The following is a 13,744-nucleotide window of genomic DNA, read 5'->3' on the forward strand; positions in this document are numbered from 1 at the left end:
AAAAAAGCAGGTTGTAGAATACCATGAAAATGTCATTTGTTGTTATTGTTAATAATTACAAATAGAAAGACATTTTACACAGAGACATCATAGTGCACTGAAAAATACCTGGTCAATGATGCGCCAAACTTCCCCCTAGCAATTTTCCACAAGGAGCTGGCATTGTAAGAACTTTAGTTCTCTACTGTATATATTTTTCATTGTTTACAATTATTTACATTATTTTATATATTTTATTGTTTATGTATTTATAGTGAGGATTTGAAGTGTTGCATTTGGTGTCTAGAAAAAGTAAAGATAGTTGAAAACCAAAGTAGGGGCACCTGGATGGCTTAGTCCACAGAGCATGTGACTCTTGATCTCTGGATTTTGAGTTTGAACCCCAATGTTGGGTGTAGAGATTATTTTAAAATAAAATCTTTAAAACAAAAACCAAAAAACAAAAAGATGGGACAGGTTAGATACTAATACGATCAGGTTCAAAAAATATTGTTCAAGGCTAATTTTTTAATGATAAACCAATGACTCTCTTACATATGCATAAAGTGAGCACATGTAAAGATTTTATCTAGCACATTGTTAATGAAGGGAACATAGGACATTACAATTAGTTCAGAGGACAATCCAAAGAAGAGAAACATTTATAGAGCAGGAATATTGAGAAGAATGTGCAAATGGAGAAAAAAACTGGCTTCTTTCCCAGTGACCTAGCGAAGGCAACGGAACCTTCACTGGACAGAAATTATGTACGTGTCTGGAGACAAGAATTATTCCACGTTCCTGTCAGCTTTCTACAACTTACAAAGTTGTAAAATAGCTTAAAGCAGCGTAAGGTGCACAGTCCTCCTAAACTCAGAACTGGAAGGATGTACTCATCTGAAAATTCATTATTTTCCAATAAACCCAAATTTTCTCCTATAATATTAAAAGACAGCACTAAGAGGTTTGGAGTACTGGCCAAAATGTGTTTCACTTGGGTTGTGTAACCTGAGGCAAGTGGGCTTCCGTTTACTTCCCTGAATGTAAAATGGGAATGGTATTATTAATGCTTACCTTAGAGGAATTGTTGGACTAAATGAGAAAATATGTTATAAATGGCGGGAACTGTGCCTGGCCTGTGCTCAGTGCCCCGTGAAGGTTGGCAGTTGTCCACCTTCTAGGTAAGTGTAAGGATTCACTTAACTTCATTGTTGCCTCAGGGTGACCATCTCCTGAAACCAGGGCCCCCAAGCCTCTGGGGATTTGTCAGGGAACACATGCTTTGCTTCAAATCAGAGTCACATCATGGAATCTGTTAACTTGCATTTTGATCCAACTTGTCCGGTTCCTCGATCTTAATCCTTTTGCTTTCCTTCAAATCCTGGTACCTTTCAGGTCTTTTATACTACATACTTAGATGATTTTACTAGCTTCTAGCCCCCGGTAATTGTATTGTTCTTTAAAACTCTTTTTAACAGCACAAACTCTTCATATTGCTTGGCTTTTTGTTCACTGACTCCTGTTTTTTGAGTCAAAAGTACATACATTTCAGGTGAATACACTTTGGAAATATTAATCCAAGTTATTTTTTTACTGTGCCTTTCTAGTTATAACATGAATTCTGAGTTTTCTTTGGTATATGTCAGTTATGCTCATTCTAGCTTTGGGCTATTAAAAGCTCACGAATCATTATTAGTCTCCTTTTGAGTGACAATGACACTATCAAAACCAGTGAAAACTTTGGTAATTAGATCATGCATGCCTTTAACTTATGAATTTATGCTTTCAGCAAATGAGAAATAAGATGGCCACCATTACGATTTTTAAAAAATATTTGAGAGTGAGAAAGACAGAGCATGAGCACACGGGGTGGAAAGGGGTAGAGGAAGAATCTCAAGCAAGGCCTCCCCCCAAAATTGGAAGTAATTTGAAGGTTTGAAGGTTTGAAGGGACAGCTGAAGGGCACAGAGCCCACCACAGACCTTGATCTCATGACCCGCAGAACATAGCCTGAGCTGAAATCAAGAATTGGATGCTTAAACAACTGAGCCAATCAAGTGCCCCAAATTACTACTGTTACTATTGAGCAATTAATTCTCCCTGCTCATTTCATCCATGAGCTCATACTGGGAATGTGGGTGAGGCATTGACCTCTATTTCCTCCATTACTATGTTTCCTATGCTAATGGTATGAACATCTCATTGTGCTGAGTATAATTCTTATGCTTAAAGGTAAGTCTTGTTTGTTTTTTCTCTTTTCTAACATTACATAGCACTTAGATGTAAACTAACTTCCTCATTTGTGGCTGAATTAAAGAGCCAGCCACATATTTCACTGTTGAAGTAAAAACAGGCTATGTGGACTTATTGAGATAGTAGGTATGTTCATTGTATTCGAGGTAATATATTTTCAAATACAATTTTTGCTTTACAACTTAACCCTCTACAAAAAGCACTACTCCATTTTACTTAAAATTAAGGTAACCAGTAACACCCAGTTAAATTAAAAAAAAATCTATCTATCCTCCAAAGCACTCAGGTGTTGTGCAAATGAAATGATTTTATGGTCTTGGAGACAAAGTCAGGTGAAGAAAAAATAGTTTATTAAATTTTAATTGTAGTAATTTAGTCATAAGCTACATTATCTGTTGGGACGTTTATTCATTTCTACAGTTTGTTACATGTGCTAATGATTCTCAACTTCCTCTATGTAGGCCAGACTTTTACCCGACCTTGAGACTCATATATCCAACTGAATACTGTACGTCTTTCCACATGTGGATGTCTCAACAGGCAGGCAATTCAAATTGAATTTCATGTGCAAAATTAAATGCCTCACCTCTCCGTACCTCCTATTCTCTTCTTCCTGGGCTCCCTACCTCCCCCACCCCCAGGAGTTACAACCTTACTTTCCTTACTTTCTATTTCAGCACGTGGCATCACTACCAAGTGAAAAACATAGGTATATTATTTACTTTTCCATATCCCTCATATGCAACAATCACTTTTGCCCTTCAGCTGTCCCTTAAATTTCTTATCTTTCTTCATTTCCATAGTTAGACACCTTGGTTGAGGTCAACTCATCTACCAATCAGATTATGGCAATGGCAATGGTTTTCACACCGAATAATATGAGGGTTATCCTCTAGGAAGAATAATGTGGTTCTAGGATTAAGAATGGTCGGTAGGGGAAGACTCAGGGAGGCAATGACCAAGATTTCGGAGGTAATCAAGGAGCTGAATGTAAAGAGGTAACAGACTTAAACTGACTGTGAAAAAGATGACTTAAAACTTAAGGTCGAGCTGCTGAGTGTGGCTACATGATAACTAGGGACAACTTCTTCCCATTGTTGAGTGCTTCCCATTCCAGTGTTTGAGCTGGACTATGCGAGGTCAAAATCCATCCAGAAACAAATCCTTGGGTCAACAAGCATTGAAATGTTAGTTCTCTCCACCTTAGCTTTATCTAACTATGAAGTTAGTATCTATCGCTTTTCTCCCTAAAAACCTAGAAATGGTTCCTGTGTTTGGCAAAAGACCAAAAACCTTCACACAAACTTTAGGTTCTTAGCTTTTTCTAGAGTTTTATGTTTCTACTATTAGTGACCACCTGTTAAAGGGCAAGGAGTTCATTTAAAGATTTTTATTCATTCATTTGAGGGAGAGAAAGACAGAGGAAGAGAACAAGCTGGGAGAGGGGCAGAGGCAGAGGGAGCAGCAGACTCCCTGCTGAGCAAGGTGCCCGATGCGGGGCTTGATCCCAGGACTCTGGGATTATGACCTGAGCCGAAGGCAGATGCTTAACCAATTGAGTCATCCAGGAGCCCCTTTATTATTATTATTTTTAATTTAAGGATTTTATTTATTCATTTGAGAGAGAGAAAGAATTAAGGGAGAGGGGCAGAGGAAGAGTAAAGGGCAGAGAGTTCAAGACTCATAAACTGAGCAAGGATTGACTTGTGTGTAGACAGCAGCATACAGCAAGCACTCCATACAGATGTCTGAGTTGAGGTCCGGCAATGAGTTCAATTACAATAGTCTTATGTAAATGGATGCCAACAAAGTGTTATGTAAAATGGAAAACTTTTTTTTCATTTCTTACCTCCACTGGGTTTTAGAAATTAATGTTTTAATGCAGAACCTAGTTTAGTGAGCAAAATGGAAAGTAGTTGTTGAGCTATTATACTTACCTAGGGGATGTACAGCTAATTTTTAATAGCATTCTTGGGGCCAATTTTTCAAACTACTTTTAAAATTTTGGGTCCCAGTCTTCTCTCTTATATGTCTTCTATCAAGGATAATGGTACACAAACTGCTTTTCATACCTCCCTCTCATAATTTTATCTTTGTCCCAGGATTGAGGGAGGCTAAGTTACAATTTGTAACTGCTGTTGAAAAAATGAAAAATATATTCCAATTCCTTTTTTGGCCAAAATATGTTCCCCACCTCTCTCTTTGCTTATAATACATTAAATAATAAGCATAATGAGGACGTTTGTTTATTTTCTGTATTATAAACTCTAAAGGGACTAGCTTTTATTTTTACATAGTAAAATGTCAATGGAAACATCAACATCAAATATCCTCAGATATAAAAAGAAAGCAAGTTTTAAAAGTGTATTGTAAGTTGCTGTTTAAAGCAGTAAGTCATAGACAGATATTTTAAATAAAAATTACAAATCACAAAGCCTTACATACAAAAAAATTTAAATTAGCTGCAGTTGAAATGATAGACAATTAGAAGATCTGTCTTACTCTTGCTTACAGGGGAGGACTCAGTGAGCTTTTAATTTAAAAATACCAAGTACTGTCTCAGTACAATAGAATTGGAAGAAACTAAAGTTGGGGATTTCCCAATGATTTTATTGAGGTAACTTTTCCCAATTTTATACATATATGCATTTATATATACTTAAGAAAGCTAAACAATGTTCTAAGGCACTTGGAATTGTGCACAGCAAAGTATCCTATAATATTATACAACTAAATAGAGCATAGTTTTGCTTTTTAAATAACACAAACACCAGTAAGGAATAAAAAAGATAATACATAGTCTGTCTTTCAGGTTACAATAGTGGAATACATATACATATCTGTGTATATGTGTAGGTATTTATACCCACATACTATAATACAGTACACATCAAGAACAACAACAAAAAGAGAAACTGTCATGTTAATCAGTGTACAGTTCCAGTTACACTCACAGATATTGTACCTGTGTAATATGTAGAATTAGATCACTTACTGGAAATCAGGAATCATTCAGTCAGTCTGATAATGATCACAGCTTACCATTCTTAATCACTTTAACCAAAGATTAAAATAACAAACGAATGCATACAGTTCTTTATTTAAAAATCACTATTACATAGAAAAAAATGACAAGTTTGAGTTTTTGCTTGGTACTACATCTGGGGAAACTGGTGCAGAATGTTTTGAACACATTGGCACATGTCTAAGCCACAGAAGAAATATTTAAAAAAATAAAAATAAAAATTAGTGCCTATATTTTAAGTAATGAAAGTGGTTTGACCCTAGATTTATTCAGATTGTTTTCAAATGCTAGTTAGCATTGCAAAGGTGACGTCTTTTCGTGAAGGCTCTCTAAGCAGTGTAACGATACAAACTATAGCAAAAGCATCCAGTAAGGGAGGAGCCCCCCAAATTGGCAAGTGGCACAAATATTATTGGCATTTTAACATACCATGAAATTGACCTGAGGGTAGAGTGGCATTCTGCCTCATTTACTCCCTTTAATTTATTCTTAAAAAGAAAAAAAAAATACTGATATTTAACAAGATAAGAATTCTTAAGCACCATCTAAAAATTCACAATATAACCTCCTTTATCAACTCTTGAGTTGTTCTGTCTCGAAAAAGATAGTTGGAAATTTTAATACTTAGAAAATTTATAGTGGTTAAATTCTTCCATTCAATTAGCCACAATGGATCCAAATCATTTCAAGACATATTGAACCATTCAGTTTTGGTGAGAAGCAGCAACAGAGAATATGCTTATGTATCGTTAGCGTAGCTCAGTAATGTTTCAACGAGGTGAAGTCATCTTGAATTGTGCATGACCATCACGGAAGTATGAACGGTATGCGTGCACTCCAGTTAATCCATGCTTCCTTCATAATTCAGTACTGACACATTTTAGAAAAGCTGAACGGCATGACTATCGTTATACAGGGGAGAATTCAAGCACGTGCATGTGGATTAAATGCTTCTTTAACAGGGTAAACGGGACTGCTTTGTAACTCAAGGGATGCATCTTACTGGTGAAATTTCATGGGGATTTTCACGGACCACCAGTTTTGTTCAGGTGGATTGGTAGCTGTATTTGGGATTAAGCCATGTTAATAATCCTCAAGACACTGACAAAGATGGTGACCAACAATGTAGTCCTCAGGTAAAACTGTGAAGCCAAAACAGAAAAAAAAGTTTGCTTCATTTGAAATTTCTCCTGTAACTACATACAGGGACTAGCCAAGTGACTCTGCCCATTGAAACTGCCAAGGCCACCCAGCAACCTCCTCCCTGAAGAGCTGGCAAGTTAAAGCTTCACTGGAGCAGAAGGCTTGAAAAATAAAGGGGAAGAAACTATTAGGTCCAAAGTAATGCAAGGCAGCCCAGACGAGGTTTTGAAATAGGTACTTTTCCCTGCGTGTCCTCAAATTGCAGTAGACAGTGGTACTGAAGGGAGGTGGTACTGCCTTAGAGGGTCTTTGAACATGGGGGAGCATTTCTGACTTTTGGTTTTTACAGGGACTGGGCATGCTCCTGGCATTTAGTCAGCAGGGGCTTAGGATATAAACCATCTTGCAGTGTAGGGAACATTTCTGTAAACAAAGAATTGCCCAGCTCTAAAGGCCAACAGCACCCCACTGAGAAACACTGATCAACAGTGCCGTGCTCATAGGTGCAGTTTGTGGCAGCAATGCAACAGGCTGAATGACATTTTTTGCACAGTAAATCCTAGCATGGCTTAAAATGACCCCTGCCTATAAGGCTGGCCTTTGGTGAGAATTGCTGCCATAGGATTCTTATTTATTTTATTTTATCTTATATTTTATTTTTGCCAAAAATCTTACAGAATATGTAGTGGGATTTCTTAATTTGGAATGACCTTGTGAGCTCTGCTTCCACTGTTTTCCAGGTATGCTAGTGGTGATACCCATTTTCATACAGAATCAAGTTTAGCTATTACCAAAAATAAGGGGAAAGTGAAAATGACAATTGGTTTGGGAATAGTCTACCTTTGCAGAGACCAAAGGGTCCCCACCACCCTTTGGTCTCTGCAAAATTATAGTAGTTCCTCATGCTGCTCTTTGAAACTTGGATTTGAGCTACCTAAAGATGAGCTTTCTCTCAGAAACATGGTTCTATTAATTTGATGGTGACTTTTGCCATTGCATTCCCCCTCTCGGACATATTTCAGTTCCAGAAGTTCATTCTGCTTTGCCAAACAAAATAATGTGATATAGCCTGCCAGTAAGAGGACAGCAAATACTCAATAGTGGCACATAACCTATTTCCAGAAGCCAAAGGACAACTCTGTAAATAAATTACATCTTAGTGGTTCCTTACTGCTCACATCATACTCTGATGATGTGAAGAAATTAGTTCTTGTCTCAAATGATGTAACCTCTCACTAGGAAGTTTAGGGATAATAATAGGACTGGAATTTAGGAATGCTGCAGCTACTGTGCTGATGAAATGACATAAACATACGTATCTTCCATCTCACCTATTTTGAGGAAAACTTCTCACTGTGTTTAATGTGCTGCTGGGACCACTTAAAAAATAATAAACTGAAGAAATTTTTGAGCAAAAAGGAGAAAAGACAGCTTTCACTCTTTAAATGTATACATGCTACTATGTGGTAGGCGAGACTATCATTTTCTATTGTGAATACAGTATCATTTTTGAAAGTTGTGTCTGTCTGACTACTGAATATAAATACAATGCCCGTTACATCTTAAAATGTGGTACATAAATCAGGATATGCAGTGTCAATGCAGAGTTTTTTCTCTTTCAATTGTAAGCTACTGGATTTTTTCAAAGTCCCAAGGTAGCAAGGAATTGTAGGATGTGAAACCCAAATTATGGGTTTTAAGAAATTATCTCTCATTTTCAGTATCTGATGATTTTTGAAGGGTGTTTTTGATTCCTTTACTGGCCAAAATAGATTTTCACTTACATTTCAAAACTTTCTAACAGAACATATTTACTAACATTAGAAAAAGATACATGACTACAATCATTATGCTAATAAAGGACATGAAAATGAAATCAGAAAGTCTGTTTTTCTGGGAAAATCAGAGAGATAGATGAGTTTGCTTTTTCCTCCATTTAAAACAGCTACTCAAATACCCCAAATGGTTCTCTGAATATTATAGATTTAGTTTAAATAATTTAAGGAATTAACATAAAGGTAAATTATATCAAACATAAAAAAATGCAAGACATTTCACATATACAGGGAATTATCAGGCAGGGTTGCCTTAAATTAATGCAGAGGACTAATTTCATCAGCCCACAAAGATGCTGATAAAGCCCAGGGCATCTTCTTACCAGTTTAATGTTTATGTTCTTTTGCTCCATTTAAAAAAAGAGAGAAATGGCCACTTTGTGTTTTATAGTCTGTCTGGTTCCTTCCTGCCTGAGATCTTCCTGGATATGGGTTTGTTTTCTTCCCTAATCATATCTTGGGGATTCAGGAAAACTCACTCACTTCCTCTATGTCAGCCTAATGTCTCACTTTAAATAGGGAAAAGGCTGGTGTTGTGTTTCAACAGCCCAGTTTACACACACAGTTTTTTTCATAGAACTGCAGCTTATTGGTTGGATACTAGAAATGCTGGCACTGGGGCGGAGGCCTATTGTATGGAGTGCGGTCCACATCTTTAGGGACGCCAGGTAAGAGACCTTTGGACAGGTTGCTGGGTGAATATGCAGTGTTTCTACCTTTTAAAATTAGCTATGAAGGGGCGCCTGGATGGCTCAGTGGGTTAAGGCCTCTGCCTTCGCTCGGGCCATGATCCCAGGGTCCCGGGAAAGAGTCCCGCATGGGGGGGGGGGGGGGTCTCTGCTCAGCGGGGAGCCTTCTCCCCCTCACAGCCCCTGCCTGCCCCTCTGCCTACTTGCGATCTCTGATCTCTGTCTGTCAAATAAATAAAAACCCTTTAAAATTAGCTATGAATGCAGAGACTTACTCTGAAAAATACAGGTTAGCTCACAATCCTTCTATTCGAATCATTCTAATGATGTAACTGGTGGTTCCAATTCCTAAATATTAGACTAGCAGTGGTAATATTTGTGACTTTTAAATTTCGCTCTAACTTTTAAACTTTTCTCTAAATGTGTCAATTGGTATAAAGTGTGGGTAGTTCATAAATCTGACATATCATATAAGCAAAAGAGCATATGGAGGGACCAGAGTCTCATCTTTGTACTGGGGTGCATCTCATTGTAGGGAATTAAAGAACTGCATCACGTGCACTAGGAGTGGGAAAAAACTGCTTCTTTTACCAACCAAGTAGAGACTTTCTATGACCTGTATCTTCAGTGCTAAAACAGTGATAATGTCTTATATATACCATTTTATAGAGGCCCCGTGATTAAAAATTAGGACAACATTTAAGGATTTGAAGTATAGAAAATTAAAGTAACATTACATTCCTTGACATTTTTCCCAAGACACAACAATGATAATATAATATTAAGGAAAAGGATGGCTTCAGCCAAAAAATTAGAACAAAGTTAACGTCCATGGTTGGATTCAAATACTATGAAACATACAAAACCTTTGGGCCAGAGAAAGACACTTGGGCATGCAGAACATTTTTTTCATCTTATACTAGTAATGAAATGGCAACAACGCAAAATCTGGGTTTATTATGCACAGAGCTGAGTACGGCAAAAGTGCAACAACGCTGCTTACTTTTCTTAGATATAAAATGGTCCTGGCTTTCTCTAAAGCCTTTTATTTTTAAGCAAAATCACCCAATTTTGGTGGCTCTATAAAATATAAATGAATGACAGGATCCAAACTTATCCACCAGAGTAAATGTTTGCTTTTTTGGTTGAAATCGCAATTTACAGTCTTCCATATCATGAACCAGAAGCACTTCAGAAAATTCCAGCCCAAGCTCTGAGAATAAAATAAAGTCTACTAGTCTTGTCTTGTTATTATATGTCTCATGTGTTTTTAATAAAAGGAGCACAAAACAATCATGAAAGAACAACTGAATGCAAGGTAGTATTTACATCTGATCATATGTATTTGGGAGCAGAAGCCAGGCTGTGCCTGCAACTCCAGGGAAAATAGCAAGATGGCAATTGAGGGTTTCTTAATGTAAACAATACTGACTGTAGGCTCACAGAGAAACCTTCCAGGACTTTAATCTCACTCATTCTTTTGCATTGCAAGTCAATGCTATATTTACGGATGCAATCTGCAGACTCTTAAAATACAAAATGAGGTTCTCCTCACTTGCAACTTAGCAGGAATCTTCTGTGTTCTTTTAAGCCTTCGGGTACTTTTTTGATCCACATACTTAATTTTTTTAATAGCAGCAATCCAACTTAATGCAGCTCTGAAAATAGTCCTTTCCATGCCCACTCAGAACTAACTGCTGGCAGAACACTTGCATATGCTTAAGTTTTAACTTTGGACTCGGATTTTTAAAAAACATGCTGTGATTGTCAATATTATCTTCCTTAGATCAAGTATGGTTGCTTCAACTTTGAAGATAATCAAGCTAGGGAAAGACTAAAAGATTTATTTCTAAAGCTTCCTACAGATTTATATGATCACATTCATCTGACTTTATTCCCAGTCCTGTTATCCTTGTAGAAGTTTGGTACATTAGATAAGGAGTATTAAAAAAAAAGTGTGTATAGCTATGCTACTTAAAACATGCAACAAAATTTGGACAGGCATGCTTGTTAAGAGTCAATAAAAGTCTCTTGCATTTGAGAAAAAGATGCATGAAAACACTCAGACTTACTTCTGGCAATTGGATTCACTGGCACAACGTAAAATAATGGTACTATACTGCACCAACATAACGATGAAACGAGAATATTCTTCTAGGATCAGGTCTTTAAGGAATCCACATTAGGTGATTAGATTCCCATATCTTAATAAGTTCTCAGCTACCAAAAGCCTACTTCAAAAATATTTATGTCCGATTTTCTCTTTTCTTCATTAACATAATGAAATATTTCTCTTTTTTTCTGATTTTCCACCCCCACCCCTTTCCTGTGCCCAGCAGCTCCAGGCCCCGATTTCTCTTTAACCCGTACTCTACAATTTGGCTTTCTGGTAACAGGGAGCCAGTGATTGTCTTCTGCTCATCTTCTTTGATTAAAACTCCTGATGGAGAATAAGTGGTGTGACCATGGTGTTGCTTACCATCAATACACATGCTGGACAGCAGAGTCACTGCCCCCCTCCCATTGCTTGCTGGCTCCACCTGGGCCATGCAGGCGGGGAGCACTTCCCATACACTTCCTTCAAGAGTTAAACGGAAACACACACATTCAAATCCCAGTGCAATATCAGGTTTTCAGGAAGAGAGGCTTCCCCCAAAGATGATCAGTCCATGTTTCCAAACAGTCTCACACTTCATTATGGACGGTGAAACCTGTCACAAGGAACAGAAACTCTGTGAGTCTGTGGTAGAGAAACACAGTCCGCAATTAGTAAACTGAATAAGGTACAGTAATGTTTATAAATTAAAGGCAGTCTAGACATCCCCCAACTGAATTATTGTTATAAATCACTGTCGTAACAGAATACTGTTACAAATGTGAGGTTGGAAAGCAGAGATAGCCCCTGCACAAAATATTCTGGTTACACGGTCCAGGATACAGCGAAATACACAAAACATCACTAAGCTCGAGGGTCATGTTCTGACCTGTACTGAGCAGAGTGGGATGTTTCATAAAGGATTTGGTTATACCTGGTTTGTAGTTATAAAAGGAAACCATCAGCAAATAGTCCCTATCGGTTTAGCTACCTTCTTTGCCTGAATTTCCAAATGCCTGCCAGCATTCCCATCCAAATGTTCCACTAAGCATGGCCACAGATATACAAATTATCTTTTCTTGTAAATCTGTCTTTGCACTTTTAAACGAAGATTTTATTTATTTATTTGTGAGAGAGACAGAGAGCTCATGGGAGCATGAGCAAAGGGAGGGGCAAAGAGAGAGGGAGAAGCAGACTCTCCTGCTGAGCAGGGAGCCCAAGGTAGGGCTCAATCCCAGGACTCCGGGATTATGACTTGAGCCAAAGGCAGATGCTTAACAGACAAGCCACTCACGCACCACTGCACTTTCTATCTTGTTACACAATCTACCTTTTAAAAGATTTTTACTTTAGGACCCTCAGATTTGCAACTCATTTCTCTCCTTCACCCTCCATATCCCACAAGACACTAACTCTTGTTTTCTTTGCCCGTCTTTGATCCATCAAAGCTCTCCCATCTTTTGCTAGTCCTATTTGAACAGCCTGCTAGCTAGCTAGCTGGTTTCACATCCACTTTGAATTAAATTCCTAAAGCTAGCCCTGGCATATAACCTCAGGAGTTACGTGAACTTCCACGCTCTACATTTGTTAAATGAGGACAATACTCCTGTTTCGGTCACCTGGGTGTTGTTTTTGCCCTCAGATCTTGCAAAAATCCTTATTCAAATCAGGCTCTTTGCACTGGCTTTCCCCTCTAAATGGGCTGGCCCCACTTTGGGGGTAGAATGTTCTTCTTTCCCCCAACAGTGCTGATAGCTTCCTCTTGTCATTTAAATCACAGGATAGGTTGTATTTCCCTAAGAGATGTATTTCCCTTGTCCCTTCCATAGCATCCTGTTACGTTTTCTTGATAGTTCTTAGCACAATTTGAAATTATCATGTTGATTTATTTGTTTACTTGCTAATGGCTTGTCTCCCTCACTAGAACATAATCATGGGAGAGTGAAGACTTTATCTGACATGTTCTCAACTCCCAGGGTCCAGAAAAGAGTCTGACTCACTCTGTGTGCTCAATCAATACTTGCTGAATGCATAAACAACTGAATAATATATACTGGGCACTTAGAAAGTAAGTAATTCTTATAACTGATGAATCTAATCATGAGACTCCCAAATTAACTACAATTAAATTTATACTAATCTATTATATTGCATATGATAGGACATTCCATCATGCTTTCTAGGAAGAGTCAACAATTACTGAAGAAAAATAGAAATTCTATAAAAATACTTCAAAATAGTAATTGAAAATCTCTTAAATCAAACTTTTTATATAAAACATTTAAAAGACACAGATAATAATGAGAAATGAAATTACTACTGTTTACCATATGCCCAGCACAACTCCAAGCACTATACATATATTACCTAGTTCAATCCTCAAAACAATCCTATGAGGTATCCCCTCCCCTCTGTACAGATGTGGAAACAGACACAGGGATGCTAAGTCATGTGCCCAAGCCACAGAGCTGGTAAGGGGAGGTGCCAGGCTCCAGACTCTATTCCTAACCTAGACCAGACTGTGAGAACCAGGACATGCCTTCACTCATACTTTCATTCAGAGCTTTCTTGGTGCCCTCTGGGTAGAAGGCAAAGGAAAAGGTAACCAGTTAGATTTCTAAATCTGTCAGTTAGTTTTGATTAATTCTGACCAGAGAAAAGTCCTGTTCCACATCTTAGGCTTTTTTTTTTTTTTTTTTAAGATTTTATTTATTTTAGAGAGAGA

General features: G+C 37.7%; 1 protein-coding gene across 5 annotated transcripts in view; it reads right to left on the minus strand.

The window, feature by feature from the left end:
- Positions 1–4,821: 4,821 nt before the first annotated feature.
- PHACTR2 (phosphatase and actin regulator 2) overlaps positions 4,822–13,744 on the minus strand; it is a 272,375-nt gene continuing 263,452 nt past the window's right edge. For 4 of the 5 annotated variants that reach the window (XM_046004726.1, XM_046004731.1, XM_046004729.1 and 1 more), the window contains one exon: positions 4,822–11,635. In XM_046004726.1, coding sequence (XP_045860682.1) covers positions 11,620–11,635 — 16 coding nt within the window. In that variant the 3' untranslated portion in view covers positions 4,822–11,619. The remainder of the gene's footprint in view (positions 11,636–13,744) is intronic. The other variant, XR_006818296.1, reaches the window with a different exon arrangement.

The sequence above is a fragment of the Meles meles genome, chromosome 5 (genome assembly GCF_922984935.1).
Source record: "Meles meles chromosome 5, mMelMel3.1 paternal haplotype, whole genome shotgun sequence".
NCBI lineage: Eukaryota > Metazoa > Chordata > Mammalia > Carnivora > Mustelidae > Meles > Meles meles.